Source organism: Nothobranchius furzeri, chromosome 2 (genome assembly GCF_043380555.1).
Source record: "Nothobranchius furzeri strain GRZ-AD chromosome 2, NfurGRZ-RIMD1, whole genome shotgun sequence".
NCBI classification, from domain to species: Eukaryota; Metazoa; Chordata; class Actinopteri; order Cyprinodontiformes; family Nothobranchiidae; genus Nothobranchius; species Nothobranchius furzeri.
Genome location: NC_091742.1, coordinates 81121722 through 81140410, shown reverse-complemented (window position 1 = coordinate 81140410; position 18689 = coordinate 81121722). Strand labels below are relative to the sequence as shown.

General features: G+C 42.1%; 1 protein-coding gene and 1 long non-coding RNA gene across 4 annotated transcripts in view; one reads left to right on the top strand and one right to left on the bottom strand.

Moving 5' to 3' along the window:
- The first annotated feature begins 240 nt into the window (after positions 1-240).
- LOC129165488 (zinc finger protein ZFP2-like) overlaps positions 241-18689 on the top strand; it is a 32302-nt gene continuing 13853 nt past the window's right edge. Inside the window, exon 1 of the mRNA XM_070548057.1 lies at positions 241-517. Within this exon, the coding sequence (XP_070404158.1) occupies positions 349-517 (169 nt within the window). The 5' untranslated portion in view covers positions 241-348. The remainder of the gene's footprint in view (positions 518-18689) is intronic.
- Positions 4691-7617, bottom strand: LOC139066119 (uncharacterized). Of its 3 annotated transcripts, XR_011519093.1 has the most exons (6): positions 6177-7617; positions 5556-5648; positions 5262-5423; positions 5115-5186; positions 4971-5040; positions 4691-4875 (listed from the first exon to the last, which is right to left on the bottom strand). It is a non-coding gene; the product is annotated as an uncharacterized lncRNA (long non-coding RNA). The 3 variants fall into 3 exon arrangements; XR_011519092.1 differs by having other exon boundaries at positions 5262-5648; XR_011519091.1 differs by having other exon boundaries at positions 5262-7617.

The following is an 18689-nucleotide window of genomic DNA, read 5'->3' as shown; positions in this document are numbered from 1 at the left end:
TGCAGTATGTGTGCGTTTTTCACAACAGCAGTGTTAATAAAATGACAAAATCTTCATTCAGTGGCATTCATAATCTCTTTTTTGACTGCAGAAAAAATGGCTAGTGGAAATCCAAGGTGATGATCATAAAGGTTAATTTTGAACCCTGGTTTTTACAATGAAAGAAAGTTTATATTTTGGATTTGTACTTCGTTCTCACTTGGTGTCGTTCTTGTCCTGACCAGCAGGTGGCGGTAACACGTTCATTGTTCTCCGAGCGCCAACCAAAACCAAGACGAAGAAGAAGTAAAGGACTGTTGGCAAACTTAGCTTGTTGTATGAGGTGAATATTGAGTCTCCGGCTTAAACATGTATTCAGGAGAGTCTCTGATGGACTTTGTCAACAAGCAAGTAGCTACTGCTAGAAAACTCATCACGAAGGTTGAAGAAGCCTTGGCCCAGTTCGAGGAAGGGCTCGGTGATCAGCGCAGACTGTCGGATGTGAGCTGGGAACCACAGAGCCGCTCACACGGAGCAGGTAAGAAACACCAGCGGGACTCGTGCAGAGACGGACTGGGACAATAATTATGCCCGGGGCCCTGTCCTGTTATTATTATTTAAGGTGTGTAGAAAGCTGCTTTCTTGTGTAGATCATCTCCAGCAAGCGGACCTCAGTTTTCTGACTGCCTTTTAGCCAGCCGTCTTTCGATTTTTACGGGCGCAACTACAAGAGAAATTACGGTGTCCTCGTTATAGAGTGCCTTTCAAAATAAAAGCGCTCAAAACACATTTCAAAGTTTGTGTAAAATTGTGTCTACGATAAAACTGCGTTTTGTGATTTTATCTATTTAAAAATACTTTTAATCAAAATAATGAACACGATATAAACGTGTTTGTGTAAAATTGTGTGCAAGATAAAACCGTGTTTTTTTATGATTTTATCCATTTAAAAATACTTTAAATTAAAAGAATAAACACATTTGTCTACTTTGCAATTCTTATCCCTCCCCTCCCTTTCATCCTGATCTGATGTGGGATTTCAAAAGAAAGTGAAAATTATTGACAATTATCACTAAATTCAATGGTTTCTTTCTCAAAAACTGTCTGATTTCACAACATCATTCCACATCAGTCTTAAAGTACACACCGACTGCTGAATCCTCCCCAACTTTCATATGGATCTGATGTGGCATTTCAAAATAAAGTGCAATCAAATATGACTTTAGAGACAATTTTCACTATATTCAATGGTTAATTCCTCAAAAACTGTCTGATTCCACAACATCATTCCTAGTGTTGTGTTGTTTATCAGTCTTAGAGTACACATCGAGGACTACATTCTCTGCAAATTTTTATTAAGACCTGATGATACATCAGAAATTTTGTGAGGATGTAGTCGTCTATGTGTACTTTAAGGCAGATGTGGAATGATGTTGCAGAATGAAACAGTTTTTGAGAAATTACCATGGAATTAGTAAAAATAGTCATTAATGACTTTTGATTGCACTTTATTTTGTAATGCCACATCAATAAATCAAAGCTTTATTTATAAAACGCCTGTCGGGAAGCCCAAGGCGCTGAACATGGTACATGAGAAATGTGAAACATGATGAATAAATTGAAAATAAAAGCACAGGGTTTCCCTTACATAGGCGTAGCCGTGGCGGGCCGCCACGGCTGAAATCCCACCGCCACGCCTACAAGATCCCAAGTTTTATTTATTTATTTATTTTGCGCTGTTTCCCAAAGAAGCAGCGGGAACTACTATGTTGTCGCTTGTGATCACAGCTGGCGGGCAGCAAGGAGGAGCAGGCAGGGCAAGGTGAAGTTACAGCATAAGTTACAAAGTTTAAAATTAGAAAGGTAGCAGTGGATATAATGCTTTGTGGTTTACATGTTTCAATAGCATTAAGATAAACGAGTGTTGACGATCTTGACAGGGTTTCCTCCAGTGCTTATTAGGCCAGGTTCTCCTCCCCCCACCAGGCTAAGCATCACTTATTCGTGTAAAATTTATTTATTTTTTCATGTCTGACTTTAACCGCATCTAATACTGTATTACGGCGTGAGCGCAACGGCGACAACTGAAGATCGATGTGTGAGCAGCGTGAGAGGTCGGGTGTTTTCATCTGAACCCTTAAAACCTCCAGCAGCTACGCTGCACTATTGACGTGTTAGCGCGCGGCGCTAACAACTTAGCGACGTGACATGTCTCGGAGAAAGCGTAAAAACACGTTGGACGCTTCTTCTGAAGCGGGAAAATAACACCTCTTCTTAAGCAGAGCACGACGCCGCCTCGGCCCGTTCACGGCCGAGCCGGACTGAGCTCGATAACATTGACCCAGCACAGCCACTGGGTCGTTGGAGCTGCCCCGTCTGCCTGATGGAAAACCAGCGGGTTTCATCAGACTCGTAAAGTTTCTTGTTTTTGGTGGGGACCCCCTGTATTTTACTGCTCCCTCCTGCAGTCTTCCCCTATTAAAATTTAAAATGATTCTGTAAATTCCGTGTATCAATAGAAAAAATCTCTGCCTCTGCCAGCTGCAGTAAATGTAGTCTTTTTGAAGCGACTCATGCTTTGTTTTTATTAAACGCTACATAAAAATCCTTTCTTGTCATTTGTGTGCTTCTGTGAAGTCTTTGGATGGACAAGTTCAGTTAACCAGATTCAAGACAGGAGAGAGACAAGTAGAGCCACTGGGCCAGCCTGAAAGACTGACAACCCCCAACACCCAGGCACATTCCATTGTCCCTCATCTGTGGCTGGCTGCATTTACAAATGAAAGGCAGCTAACGATCAGTGATTTAGTCATTGTTATCAAACCAAGCAGTTATTTGACAAAGCTCTGGTAGAGCTGGGGGAATCAGAAAATGCTGGGAGTTCTAGTGTTAACACAGAATGTTCTGTTGTGGAGATACGATCTAAACCACTCCAGAACAGACCCTTGGATCCCAACCCATCGTTCCAAGCGACCAAGTAGAATCGCCTGGTCAACTGTGTCAAACGCTGCCGTCAGATCTAATAACAGAACCACCACAGATGTACCCTGATCTAGTGATAGATATCATTTAAGACCCTCAGTAGAGCCGACTCAGTACTATGGCCAGACCTGAACCCTGATTGGGAAATCTCAAACAGATCAGAGTCTGCTAAATGTGAAACCAGCTGCTGATAAATGACTTTCTCAAGCAGTTTCAATGTAAAAGGCAGGGTAGAGATAGGCCTGTAATTTTCGATCACAGAGACATCAGCACCAGGTTTCTTCAGGGTCGGCCGAACAACTGCTGCTTTGAAAGCAGCTGGGACCACACCTGTGCTGAGGCTCCCATTGGTAATCTGACCAAGTGATGGGCCAAGACACGGAAAGGCAGCCTTCCAGAGACGAGGCGGCAGGACCTCAAGTGGAGAGCCAGATGGCTTCTGCCTTGCAACAAGCTTACTCAGCTCAGAATAAGAAACGGTCTTGAGGGAGCTCAGGGTGGGTGGTGATGGAGGAACTGGAACAGGGTCAATAGAGTTACCAGAAATAGCTGCTCTAATGCCTGATACTTTATGAACAAAGAATTTGTGAAAATCTTCAGAGTTTCCAGCAACTGTAGTGGACAGGAAGCTGGGCTCCTGATACACCAGAACAGAGTTCAGTGTTTTGTAGAGAATCTTGGGATTCTTAAAGTGCATGTCAAGTGTGCCTCAGAGTCTTACCCCACCCACGTATCAATTTTGAAAACTGCAACATTAGTAGGCGTTGCCTGGAGGACCGAGAGGGCGGAGCCGTGGCAGTGACGAAGAGACGGCTAACTAGACGAAGCTAGCTCCCTTCACTCTGAGCAGTCATTAGAAGTGGAGGACGTTTCTCCCCTTCCTTACCCAGACACTCGAGAAGAAAGGGACCAAGTCTATTTGGAGGAGACAAGCGGACATGAGCCTTATTGTTTTGAGCTTGTGAGTTGCCTGAAATTACTGGAACCGACCCAACAGACCCATCTCTGAACGTAAGTAGCCGTTAGCCATAGCATTGGATTAGCTGCAGGGTTTGTCTCCATGGCCCTAAAAAGCTAGTATTCAGCATGTTTTAGAGATTTATCTGCATCAACACACCTGGTTTTAATCAGCAACAAACAGCTGAGCTGCTTAACAGCTAATCTAACCTGTTAAAGCAGGAAAATCCACTGAAACGTGCTGGATAGCAGCTCTCCAGGAGATCTGGGCTCAAGCTAGTCTGCTGCATAAAGTTATGAAAATATCCCATGAGAAAATTATTCTGTAATGTGTTCAGCCCATTAAAACTGCCCTGATTTCATTATTTATTTACTGATACTAGCTGCTCTTGGTTGCAGGTGATCCTCTGGTGTCTGCAGCTGGTCTCCTGCTGATGTCGTCGGGATCAGGAGCTTCCAGAAGAATGTGCCTTTCAATGACTCTTTCCCTTTTATTTGTTATATTAATTAAATAAACCTCAATTTATATATTTCCTGTTTTTGTTCATGTCCATAAATACTTAAACATGCTTGAAATTAAAACGAGCTTTTAACAGTGAGGTGCTAGTTTAATTCATCACAATAGAGCTAGTTAAACATGCGACAATGTGATAATTCAATTAATGTAATTTATAAATATCCATTAAAATATCAAAACTGGAATCAAAATGAGATATTTGGCAGCACAAAAAACTTGTCAAACACAATATTTATTATAAAAATTGTAGGCAGACAGGAGACAGAGCTGATGGAGGTTCTCAGTCATCAAAGGATGGCTGAAGGCTTTCCAGGAACAGGAGATGTGGTGTTGTCTCTTCTCTCTCTATTCTGCCAGATGAGCTGGTAGGTTACAGGTGTGTGAGGACATCCTCATGCTGTCATAACCAGATGACAGGAGTTATCAGGTGATCAGCCAGGCTAATGATGAGATGCAGAAAGAAAACAAATCATGCAGAAAGAAAACAAATCCAGGACAGTGTACAGTAATAAAAATAATATGTGGTGTTGCTTACCTTATGTGCTCTTATTGAGTATTAACGTGTGCCTGCCTCATGGTGTAGAGTCCATATTTTGCTGAGTGTCCTGCAGTAATGCAAGTTATTAGTTAATTTACTTTTGATAGCAAAAACAAAATATTTAATTTAAAAGTTATTTACCAGGTGAATCAGCTCACATGTCACCACCTGGTGGTGACCACCAAGTGTCACAGGGCCAGAATCAGTAGCCTCCTTCATGATGTAATCACATACTTATTTAATTGTTAATATCTTAAAAATTCAGAAATGTTTTATTTTTTTTTTTACCTTGAACAGTTCACTGAGCTTGCACTGTCACTGAGGTGGAAGCTGGAATCAACAGCAGACACCTCACACCGTGGTCTTTTCAGGAGGTGTGGATGCTCTGGGACCTTCTGGAAGATGAATTTCTGTCATGGTCCCCGTCACAAGACACTGAGGCTGTGAGCTCTATAAAAACAAAGAAGCAGCACATTTATAAATGTTTAAAAGAGCATAAAATCACTTGTAACAATCTGTAAAACAAATTAAAACTAGAAGGTAATAAAATGTTTACATAGAAGATTATTAAAAATAATTCACCTTTGCTACGGGTAACACCACGTCAGCCTGGACAAGTGCATTCTTGCAGATTACTAAATCAGTCTGACAGCCAGTGTCTTGGGTAGATTTAGCCTGAAAAAAAAAATAGAAGCACATTGATGTTTATAAAGTCAGATAAAATACAAAAGAAACTGTCCCATATAGGCGCTTTATAACATTCCTAGTGTGTGATGTTATTATAAAGTAAAAGTCAGTCACATATGATGTGGAGACCCTGAAATGCGACCTCCTGAACAGAATTCCTCACGGAACCGGGTCACGCTGTGCTAGATTTCACGCTGTAATGCTGTCTGTCAACTAGTGCTGCGTCAGTTTAGAGTCACTGTTGCTGAATTACCGACTGACACAAAAACAACCCGAATTTTCTCTGAGCCTGACAGTCATGTGGACCGTTTTGTCGGCCAGGGCTTCGAGATATGTTCCGATTCGCCGCTGATTCTACCCTTACATCCCGTTCCACATTTTGTGAACTTGACAAAATAGCCCGAAGGCAGTGCAGACTGATATTAGCTAAATGGAGTGAACCACGTCTCTCAAACTTTGCATTTAGGTAGGAAATTGTCTTTAGAAGATGTTAAAACTTTCATTTAGCTTACTCACCTCAGACTGTAGCCCGTCATGGTGGGGGAGCAGAGTCGGTGGGCTGCATCTAAATCGCGGAAGAGCCACGGTGGGCACAGCCTCCCTCTTGGAACGGAGACGTGCAGAATCGCGGGTAAAATGCTGGTTGCAAACTACAGCACCAGGCGGGAGCTGAATCTTTTCCAGACACGCAACCACTGGCGCCTAATTTCTAAGTCCAGCGGAAAGGAGTGCAACCCGACAGAGCTCCGCAACCATACTACACTACACCATCTCACCATGCTAACACGATATGGAGCACTAAACCCGAACTACTTTCCTAATTACACTAACAGCCAAACAGTAACTAAACTACAATATCCAACAGCCAAGCTAACACTAAATAAGTATGTATAACACTAAAAGCTATGCTAAAGACTAGGATATGCTAATGCTATATGCTAATGCTGAACTACGGCTAGCCTCCTACACTCTCATGCAAATCCAACTCCCAACTCGCCACAAGGCGTGGCCGAGACTCCCGATGCTTTTATAACGTTGACACAGAGCTGCTACGTAGTACTCTACTGGATTACGTAGTATCTTACTCTTTAGCCATTGGCTAAAATTTATTCAAAATGAGTCAAATTCTATGTTTTAAGCTGAAGGTGGAGCTATACTGTGGTATTTAGGCAGAATTTTTAATTTTTTAAGAAAATGCACCAAAATGCTAAAATAATGAATACACACATTTAAAACACTATTAGACACTCATTTATACAGTTCATCAGCAAAAAAAAGTTAATTTAGACGTTACTTGCTCTTTAAGAGTTTGTTTTGATGATGTCTGCAAAATAGGCAGTTCTAGCAACCCTCACTGCATCCAGATAAGCAACCAGTCCAGGGTGTGACCCCTGGCATGAGTTGGGGACGATAACCATTGAGTTAAATTGAATGAATCTAGCAAATTCAAAAAACCTTTAGCAAGCACATTGTCAGGACAGCAGATGTTAAAATCACCAAAAACAGGACATAGTCATATTTTAGGATGCAGTCTGCCACAAGATCATATAAATCATTTAGGAAGTTAGAGTCAGTCTTTGGAGGGCGATCAATCAGCACGGAGAGCAGGCGGGGGGAGATGCACAGTTCAAATAGACACAGTTCAAAGGAAGAAAATGACATGGCGGGTGTAAGCTGTTTACAAGGAAAGCTGGATTTTAAAACCACAACCAGCTCACCACCTCTGCCCCGCGATCTAGGGATATTAAAACAGGAGCAGCCAGGTGGTACCAGCTTCAGCAGGGCGCTTGAGTCACCAAACGGGATCCAGGACTCACAGATGCACAGAAAACTCAAATCATGTTTAATAAAAAAATCCTGAAGAATAAAAGTTTTGTTCAGCACAGACCTGGTATTGACCAGACCAAACCGGGTCTGCGGCGGGGCCGCAGCACCGGGATCGCGCACGGACACCGTCTCCTCCAACTCTGAGCCTGTAACCAAGCGTAGATTCTCCCAGCAAACCCCACTCTGGCGAGGTCCTCGAGCCGATTGGCCATGGCGCGGTGCCAGCTCACCCTCATAGCCAGCCAAGTTCACAAGGCAGGGCGCAGAGTAAACCATCAGACGTCTCGGAACGACCGGGTCACAAGCTGGGCCGAATCGGACCAGCCGCTTCTTCAGGGATCCAGGAAGTCCAGCCCGACGTCTCACGCGCCGGCTACCTTGCTGTCCCCGTCTTCTACGATGCTTCCTTCTCAAGCTGGGCAGACAGAGGGCCAACACATCACGGCTTGGGGGGAGAGAGCACAGGGGCAGTCCAAACAACAGTTCTATCCGTGAGGTTCCCAGCGCGCAGCGACCGCTACATCAACAGGAGTACGAAGCCTCAGCAGCGCAGCTTGATCAAAAGTCACCAGAGAAGCCACACCATTCAAAAAAAGAATCAGAGACAACAAAAAAACATAAAAACCAATAAAACGCAAGTTTCCATTGCGTAAAGAGGACAGGCAGCTCGCTGCGTGCACCCGCGCGAGCGCCATCTGAACTCAACATCAGATCTTTACGAAATTTGGGAAGGATGTATTACTCGATGTGTACTCTAAGACTGAAGTGGATTGATGTTACGGAATTGGACAGTTTTTGAGAAATTAACCATTAAATATAGTGAGATTAGTTTTATAGCCAACTTTGATTGCACCTTTTTTTAAATGCCACATCAGATCCTTATGAAAGTTTGTGAGGATGTACTAGTCGATGTGTACAATAAGTATTTTTTAAATCACGGGTGGGGAACCGTGGTCCATCGAGGGCCACTATCCAGGATATTTTAGTTTCAACCCTTCTTCAACAAACCTGATTTCAATCAGCAGGTGATTAACAGGCTTCTACAGAGCCTGATGAGCTGCTGAACAGGTGAATCAGCACCTGAATCAGAAGTGTTGGAGCCAAGACATGCAGGATGCCGGCCCTCGAGGACCAGGGTTCCCCACGCCTGGTTTAAATAGACAGAATCATTACACACCATTGTACACACACACACATTCACACACACACACACACACGCATACACACACACACACACACACACATACACACACACACACACACACAAAATAGCATACCATTCCTCTTTTTTTGTAGAGCACTTTTAACACAGCAATACAACCGACCACAGCGCTGCACATAAAAACAAATAAATAAAAACACAAGCTAAAATAGTCGTGTGTATCATAAGAAGTAAAAAAGATGAAAGAGTTAAAAGAACAACAAACTAAAACCAACAGAACAAGTAAAACCAGAATATAAAAAACACAAATTTAAAATTGAACAAACAAGGTGGAAAAACTAAGGACGAGTTAATGCTTTATGGTTTGGGAGTTGAAGGCCAGGGAGAAGTAGTGGGTTTTCAGGCGTGATTTAAAACGGCAATAGAGGGTGCTTGCCTAACCTGAAGAGGTAATGAGTTCCACAATTTTGGGGCACAGACAGAAAAAGCCCTTTCCCCGTGGGTCTTCAAACGTGCCTCAGGGACAGTTAGGAGGAGCTGATCTTCAGACCTAAGAGCACGAGGAGGGTGGTAGTAGTTAGAATAACATTTAAATCTAGTTCATTCGTTTCATCAAAAGTATTTTAAATAGATAAATCATTGTAAAGCTGTTTTATCTTAGACACAATTTTACACAAACTTAATTGCGTTCATCAGCATGCTCAGACACACATCTTAAAAGTGCGCTTTTATTTTGAAAGGCACTCAAAAATGAGGGCACCGTAATTTCTCATGTAGTTGTGCCCATAAAAATCGAAGGAGGGCTGGCTTGACGCTTGTTTCCGAACAGTCATGTCTGCGCTTAAACATTTTTAAAGAGAAGATCTGGACTTCTCCACAGCACAGCCAATGGTTGAAATTACCAAAGAGGCTCTGAAAGAAATAATAGTCCATCTTGGCTCTTCTGAAAGGGAATTATTTAGCTCTCTTGATGGATACTGAGCATGCGCAAGGAAAACAGGCGCTGAAGTCGCTGAAGGAACACGCCGGAGTTATGGAAAATGGTTAAAAACTGTCAAGATTGATGGAGTAATATTCTGGATAAAACTTTTCGAATCACTTTTATTGTGAAGGACTTCTGGCTGATTATTTGGAGCTTACGGATGACGTTATGTCATTAAAAAGGTCAAGGACAAGAAACGCGAACAGGAAAACAACGCTGGAGCAAGGTGTGGCTGACGAGCAACAGGTGACAGGAGTTACAATGGCAGGCGTGGATGATCAGCAACAGGATTTACCGACGACGATTTTCATGATAATAGGAGAGCAAATAAGAGGAGTAATAGAGACCTTGCAGCCACAACTGGACGATTTAAAGCAAGAGATATTGCAGGCTGGCAAAAAAAATGGAAAATGTGGAAGAATCATGTGAAATGGACAGTCGGATTACAATATTAGAGAAAGAAAACGTAAAAACTTCGTAAGGTGAATAGTCAGTTAATAAAGAAGGTTGATCATCTTGAAAGTTACTCTAGGATGTGTAACATCCGCGTTTATGAGCTACCGAAAGATGTAGAAAAGGGACAACCATCAAAATACATGGCTTCTCTCCTGAGCGAGATGTTTAAAAGTAAACTAACTTCGGAACCAGAGGTTGGAGTGGCTCATCGGATTGGATTAGCTGGGAAGACTGGAGACAGAGCCATGATTGTGAGACTACAACCATATAAAATGAAGGAAGAGATCATGGAAATTATGAAGAAGGAATGCATCTTTGAAAATTGCGGGATGAAGCTGTGAATTACTGCAGACCAGACGGAGATGATGGCGAAAAAGAGGGCAAGCTTCCGGGATGTGAGAGAGAAACTGTGGAAGGCGGGGGTAAAAAATGGGATCATTCATCCTGCAACATTAATTATAACATTTAAAGAAGAAACCAAGAGGTTCGTAGATCACCTCCAAGCTGAAGATTACTGGAAAAAAGTGATAGAGCCTTAGCCTGGCAAGCCAGACTAAATAAATGTATTATTTAGTCTGGCCACGCTCCATTGACGGCTCTCGGTTGTGGGGCGGGTTCTACCGTTGTCTTTCAAATGATCTCCGCATGCTACTGGACAATGAATGTGATATACTCTTGTTTCACTCTGTTGCATCATCCCACCCACCAGGCATATAGAGTGCCCTGATTGGCCCACAAAGCGGATAAAGCTCTGTGATTTGTTCACTAAGCAGATAGAGCACTATGATTGGCCCACCATTATGGACCAATCACAGCTCTTTATGTGTTTGAAACCCCTCTAGAGAGCTGTGATTGGCTAGCCAGAGTCCTGGTAGGAGCTGCTGAGGTTCCAATGGAGCATGCCTAGACCCTTCTTTGCAAAGCAAGAATTTGGTCTAGTTCACTAGGCTAATAGAGCCTAGCTTGAGTACTAGAGAATGATATATTAAGACCACAGGATCTAATTTAGGTTAAACTACAGCTGGCGTGGTGAGACACTTCTAATTTAGATATGGTTAAAGGGGGTATGGAGTATGAATGGGTGAATGTGTGTGATGTGATGGGGGTTTTCTTGTGGTTGAATGTCTGTAATGTTATGTATTGCTCAAATATATATTATTATATGACAATGGCAAAGGTTTGTGTATTGAGAGGGAAATTATTGAAACTACATAATGACAAATGTTCTTGAATTACCTAATTCCCCTACCGGACCGAGTACCCAGAGGCTGATCAACATCCTCCCTTGACCTCTGGATCTGAACAGAGGGTCGTCTGAACGGTGAGGTAGAACACAGATTGCATCTGAATGCCTCTTTTAAGAAATTATTTAGCTTAACTGCAAACCAAATTCTTTCACCCAGAACGTGTTTTTCTCTCTCTAAGATAAAACCTTCTGAGACCTACATTCACACATTCAAACACACACACTTCATGTTTAGTTTCATCCAGACACGGACTGCTTTAATACCAAGTTTTAATACCAAAGCTTTTATAAATTGTCATTTATGAATTGTCTTTTAAATTGTCATCTTTAATTTGTTAGTTATAAATTATTAACTTTTTAAACCTGACCCTTCTTTGAAATAAGACACAGAGTGGTGCATTTGGTCATTGAACGAGCAAAGATCTCTTTAGATCTTCGGAATTAATAAATAAACTTTTGTTATTAATTAAAATCTCTTAAATTAAATATTAATCTTTTGATTAAATATAGACCAAGCCAGTTGGTGTATGAACTTCTATCGATTATATAAATATCCGTGGATATATATATATGATATAAGTTTCATTGCCAATTCGTTTGATCTTTCTCAGAATTTAACAAAGCTGAATAGCAACAGCGTTAAATTCTAGTTATATAGATCAACAACGCAACATATATAAATTATTCTTTTTTGCACACGCATTCTTTTATCTCTAAAGCGTGGTTTATGCTTGACGCGTCCGCGAGGTGCGCACGGCTCCGCGCGGCAAAATTGCGTCATTTTAACGACCACGGCCCCTCAACCGTGCCTCTACACGGCCCAAACTTTCCGCACCGCGCACATAGGAAATTTTCTAACCACGCGGATGGTCGGACACGTAAAAACATGGCGGACTGTAGGCTTGGGCGGTATCCAAATTTGAATACCGTCTAACTTCCACTTAATTTTACCCCGGTATACGGTATTACCATGAATACTTAAAAAGAATGACGTAAGCCTCAAGTGGACCTTCACCTTTCTGAATCCGAATACCAAACAGTTACTAAAAAAATAACAACACAACTCACATACTATTAACAACATTTATTAACACAAAAAACGCAGCTTATAAACAAGTGCAAAGAGTCAACAGTCCAACAGCAATAAATCAACATAAAAACCCAGGACAGCTGTTGTGCGCAAATCAAGTGAACAACTTATCAACGAGCAGCATGAAACACTGCAAATAGGCCCGTAACAGTCAACAAGAGTTGAATAACCATAAACATTGAAATTATAAAAATTATTGCAACCAAAACAACTGCATTAAAATTATAAAAAGAAAACTCCGTCACACGGCCACGTGCGTGCGCGCACACACACACACAGGAGTGTGAACATTACGGCATGTTGCAGCAAATCTAGTTAAGATTTCTCACCAGAAAAACCAGCATGTTTACTTTTTCTAGGTTCAAGTTTGCACTTTGTGGACCAATAACTTTACCTGCGGTGCTGAAAGCCCGCTTCGATGGTGAGCTGGTGGCACAAATACATAGATACCTCCGGGCCAGTCGTGACATCTGGGGAAAACGACTGCCAGCATATTTCCACCAGAGAAGAGGGTCTTCGTCCCCTTGAATAACAGGTTCCGAACATTACGCTGTTATTTCAGCTCCAGCTCGCTGCTCTGCGCTGACGGGACCCTCTGGCGCAGCGTCAGCGGCTCGTTTTTGCAGGAGAGCCCCCAGAGACACCTTTTTGCGTGGAGGTTCAGCTTGTGCTCGTTCCTCTATGGTTCGGATGGCCACTGCTTCTGGTGCTGTTTGCCCCTCTAAGCTCACGATCTCAGCCTGTAATTCAGCTTTGATTTCAATCAGTGCGTTGTCATCAAGCTCATATCTGCCACTGTAACGAGGATCGAGGAAAGTGCATTTTCGCATTAATTTGCGCACTGAATCAGATTCATACTTGGCCTCCAGCTTTTTTAGAATTGTGGTTTTTATTGACTTTGTAAGCTGGAGGTCGTTTTCTGACACAGCCAACAGAGCTGGAGTATGGGGAGGATAGAGGAACTGGTCAGTCGCACAGCTGTTTTTCATGACGGTATTGGAACTGACACGGTCGCTATTTTGTAATACCGCGTGTATACGGTAGTACTGTAATACCGCCCAAGCCTAGCGGACTGGCAAGGACTAGTATGGCAGAGGTTCATAAATACAGACATTTGTATGATTCAGCTCTCAAAGATCACCATGATCAACATGTTAATAATCCTTGGAGAGAAATAGCTCGCGCTGTCGGAAAAGACGAGCACGCTTTTAAAAAATGATGGAATGCCATGTTGTAAACAACAGTAATTTTTACTTCTTCTATGGTGTAGTGTTGTATGCATGCCGTAGATTTCCATGCTGCCCCGTTCAGTTTGGGAGAATATTGGCTCACCGCAGAGACAAGCCGCATGAACCATAAACGCTGCAAGTTGTGAAGCGTGTTCCATCCGCGAGCCGCATCACCAAGCGGAAAGTAAATGCGTCAAGCATAAACCAAGCTTTAGTCATCCAAAGTTGATTTTCCCTTTTACCTGTAGATTTGATTAATTTGCAGTTATCAATATATGACTTCAACAGTATTTTCATGAAGGATGTGTATGCAGCCTTTCATTTTAAACTGTCATCATGGTTTAGTATACATGCATACAAAAATAGACTATATGTGTCTCATATTTACATAGTTTTAATGTATATCCAAAAAATTAATTCTTAAGGTACGTTGTTTAAACATTTTTTTTAATCCCTCTGAAGGTGTGGTAGCTTTTATTTTGCCGTGGCGGCGCGCCACAAATATTCTGTACCTGTACAGAATATATACACCAACCTAAAGGATTATTAGGAACACCATATTAATACAGTGTTTGACCCCCTTTCACCTTCAGCACTGCCTAATACTAGGTGACATTTATTCAACAAGGTGCTGAAAGCATTCTTTAGAAATGTTGGCCCATATTGATAGGATAGCATCTTGCAGTTGATGTAGATTTGTGGGATACACATCCAGGGCAAGAAGCTCCCGTTCCACCACACCCCAAAGATGCTCTATCGGGTTGAGATCTGGTGACTGTGGGGGCCGTCGTAGTACCGTCAACTCATTGTCATGTTCAAGAAACCAATTTGAAATGAATGTAGCTTTATGACATGGTGCATTATCCTGCTGGAAGTAGCCATCAGAGGATGGGTACATGGTGGTCATGAAGGGATGGACATGGTCAGAAAAGAGGCTCAGGTAGCTCGTGGCATTTAAACGATTCCCAATTGGCATTAAGATCCCCCACACCATTACACCATCACCACCAACCTGCACAGTGGTAAAAAGGCACGATGAATCCATGTTCTCATTTTGTTTATGCCAAATTCTGACTCTACCATTTGAATGTCTCAACAAAAATCGAAACTCATCAGACCAAGCAACATTTTTCCTGTCTTCAACTGTCCAATTTTGGTGAGCTCCTGCAAATTGTAGCATCTTTTTCCTTTTTGTAGTGGAGATGAGTGGTACCCAGTGGGGTCTTCCTCTGTTGTAGCCCACCCGCCTCACGGTTGTGCATGTTGCGACTTCACAAATGCTTTGCTGCATTCCTTGGTTGTAACTAGTGGTTATTTCAAATTTGTTCTTCTATCAATTTGAATCAGTCAACCCATTCTCCCCTGACCTCTAGCATCAACAAGACATTTTCGCCCACAGTACTGCCGCATACTGGATGTTTTCCCTTTTCGCACCATTCTTTGTAAACCCTAGAAATGGTTGTGCGTGGAAATCCTAGTAACTAAGCAGATTGTGAAATACTCAGACCGGCCTGTCTGGCACCAACAACCATGCCATGCTCAAAATAGCTTAAATCACCTTTCTTTCCCATTCTGACATTTGGTTTGGAGTTCAGGAGATTGTCTTGACCAGGACCACACCCCTAAATGCATTGAAGCAACTGCCATGTGATTGATTGATTAGGTAATTGCATTAAGGAGAAGTTGAACAGGTGTGTGCACTTTGGGGACTAAATTAAGATGATGTGCATAACAGTGAATGAATAAGGCCATAGGTGCCTTTTCCTTAACTTTAGCTTGCACCCATTTTGTCCAGATGCCATCACCGCTGCGCCATCGTAACACTGTAACACCTTTGTCCAAACAGCGTTCATATTCCTCAAGAATACGGAAAATAAGTGCGGCAAGGTCATTAGCTCGCCTGCCACTAGTTACATCCACAAATTTGAAAAAATGCTCCTGGATACTTGTGGCTGTCTCATAGCGCAGGACGAGTGCGAGCGTCATTGGTTTCATCAACCATAATGGTAACAATAGGGGCTCTTCTGATCTCCATTTTGATCTCATCTCCCATCACTTCAGCAATAGCATAAATGAGGTTGTTTTGTATTCTGCTTGATGTCCCAGTAAAGACCCTGTTTGTGGTCAGGTGGTAATGCAAGTCGGCATCATGCTCAGCAAGAAAAGATAAAAGCTCCACATAATTACCTCTATTTAATGACTGGGGGTTTTCATCGTGTCTCCTAAATTAAAGTTCCTGTTTACCCAGAAACATGACCATTCATAGTTGGTTGCCTGAAAATGTCGAACAAATCCTTTCCCCTGCTGTGACAAGCCAGCTAGCATTGGGGTCGGGACGACCTGTTCTCACAAGATCCATTTTTTTCTTGAAAGGTTCATCTTGAAAATGGTGTGGCAAGTAAATCTGCAACCAAGTCTGTCCTTTCTCCTCTTTCAGCCATCATGTGTTCAAAAAATACACGATAGCTGTCTATAGATAATAATAATTATATATATATATATATATACAAATCTCTGTGTTTAGTTTTGATATTTTGCTTAATGGTGCTAGAAAAGTTCAAACTACTGCTTATCCAATCACAGGATGCGTTCATGTCAGCTTTTGCGTGGGCCACTCCGACTCGTGAGCTGATTGGCTATTGCAACTGGATTGTCTCTGTTCACTTACACTCTGAGCGGACTGCTCGGTTGATTCTGAAGACTTACCCCTACTTTCCACAGGAGCCGTCAGCAGCACGTTACTGCAGCAGCACGTCATAGCTGCTGATAGGAACCGCTGTGGTCAACAGAACCTTTTCCACTGGAGCCGTCAGCAGCACGAGTCGGCCGCGTCTCAGGAGCAGCATGTCGCGGCCTTTACGCGCCGGTTCTATTTTCTACGCGCGACGCCTCTGAAACGGGTCAAGTTCGACATCTTTGGGGAAGGAAAGACAGGAAATCGGACGCGGAAACGGAGCGAAGCTCCCGAAATTGTCAGAATAAAGAAACATACTGCCTTCCGGTTGCTTTACTTTTAAAAAAGTTACTAACTGTGCGGCCCCGTGAGAAGTTACCACCTAGCTAGCAGTCTCCTTTGTTTTTCAGGTCCGTATTGGCGATTATAAAACGGACAGAACATAAAACACAAACATTTTGGAGCCATGTTGTAATTTTCTCCTGCTTGTTGTGTTTACTGACGAAGTCACTCGTGTGACTTCGTGCTCTGTCGGTGACAGCTGCTCCCCTGCTGCTTCGCGTCTCGTGGGAAGGGCCAAGCAGCAGTTTACGCGAGCAAGACGTGCTGCTGCAGTAACGTGCTGCTGACGGCTCCTGTGGAAAGCAGGGGTTATGGCAGACTTAATCTACCTGAAAACGCAAGCTAGCTGAAATCTGATTGGATAACACCCAACCTTGGTATTTTTACACTGGGAGCAGTGCAACCAAGTGGGTATAATAGGATATAAAGAAAATAGGCCAGTGAAAAATTTTTGATTTAAAAACATTTACCAAAGGAAAAAATACATTTACTTTTTTGAGTAAGTTTAGGCCAGCAGAGAAGGCTTTGCTGGCCCTGACTGCCCACCAGTGGTACTAAGCAGCAGTAGCTCAACAGGTTGAGCGGGCAGCAGTAGCTCTCAACAGGTTGAGCGGGTTGTCCAGTAATCGGAAGGTTGCAGGTTCGATCCTGGCTCCGGACAGAGAATTCTGCGGTTGTGTTCTTGGGCAAGACACTTAACCCACTTTGCCTGCTGGTGGCGGTCGGAGGGACCGGTGGCACCTGTGCTCGGGCGCCTCGCCTCTGTCAGTGCGCCCCAGGGAAGCTACATGGCTACGTCGTAGCTCATCACCATCAGTGTGTGAATGTATGTGTGAATGAATGAATGATACACTGTAGTGTAAAGCGCTTTGGAGTCCTTACACTAAGAAGCGCTGTACAAGTGTGGGTCATTTATCATTGATCATTTAATATTACTAATCTTAATCAAAAGAACATATATAAATATATCCACAGTTAAACTATGATCAGTAGAATTTAATGTATTTCATTAATCCTTAAGACCTGTCAGAGTTGACCAGAACTTATGTTTACATTTTTACATGCTTTGGTGCCATTTTTTTGGAGTATTTCAACTTGGTATACATCAATACAACCTTAGATTCTAAATTTTAATAATATAAATATAAAATGTTCATAGCAACTAAATATTTCACTAAAAAATGCTATTATCCATACACAAATTGAAAATCGTTTTTTGTTTTTACACATATTTTTCATTATATAGAAATGCCACACCTTTATCCCTCAAAATTGTCAATGGCAAAAAGTTTCACACAATCCTTTCAAACAACAACAAATTTATTTGAAGTGCTTTTATAAATTAGTTTCTGAGATACACTCATTTAATTAAACTATTTGTAGCTAATTTTTCAGGAGTATAAAGTTTTCCTAATCTCTCACTAATAATAATAACAATATTAAAGATTATTGCATTAATATATACGTGAGGAAACAGAAACTGAAACTTAATCACCCAGTGCTGTAATGGCGTCAACTGCTTCGAGGAGGGAGGATGCACCATTTGGTAGGTCCATGATATGTCTAAATGTTTGTAATGGTGTGCGTGTGTTGGGAGTTTGTAGTAGGTGTGTGATGTGTGTAGGATGTGTTTGTCTAAATGTATTATTGCAAAAAAGCACAACGCTCTGGGACATGTTTAGCATGGGAGATATTAGTGTAAATCCTCCGGTTTAATATGCAAAAAATAAATAAATTATATAATTTCAATTCTACAAGCATTTGAACACAGATTTGCAAATGGGAGCGCCGGCGCTCCCGCCGGTCTCAAAGGGCTAAGATATTCAGTGGTACTGGAAATGCTTAAACATTTAATTTTTACTACTAAATTGGAATGGTGACATATCTATTATGTACAGATTAGCAGTAATATGTTTTAAATAATTTTTGAAAATAGACATGGTTGCAAATTAAATGCTACAGTGGCTTGCTATATCCCTGCACACTGCACACTGCATGGAGCAGACTTGAAGCAGACTTGA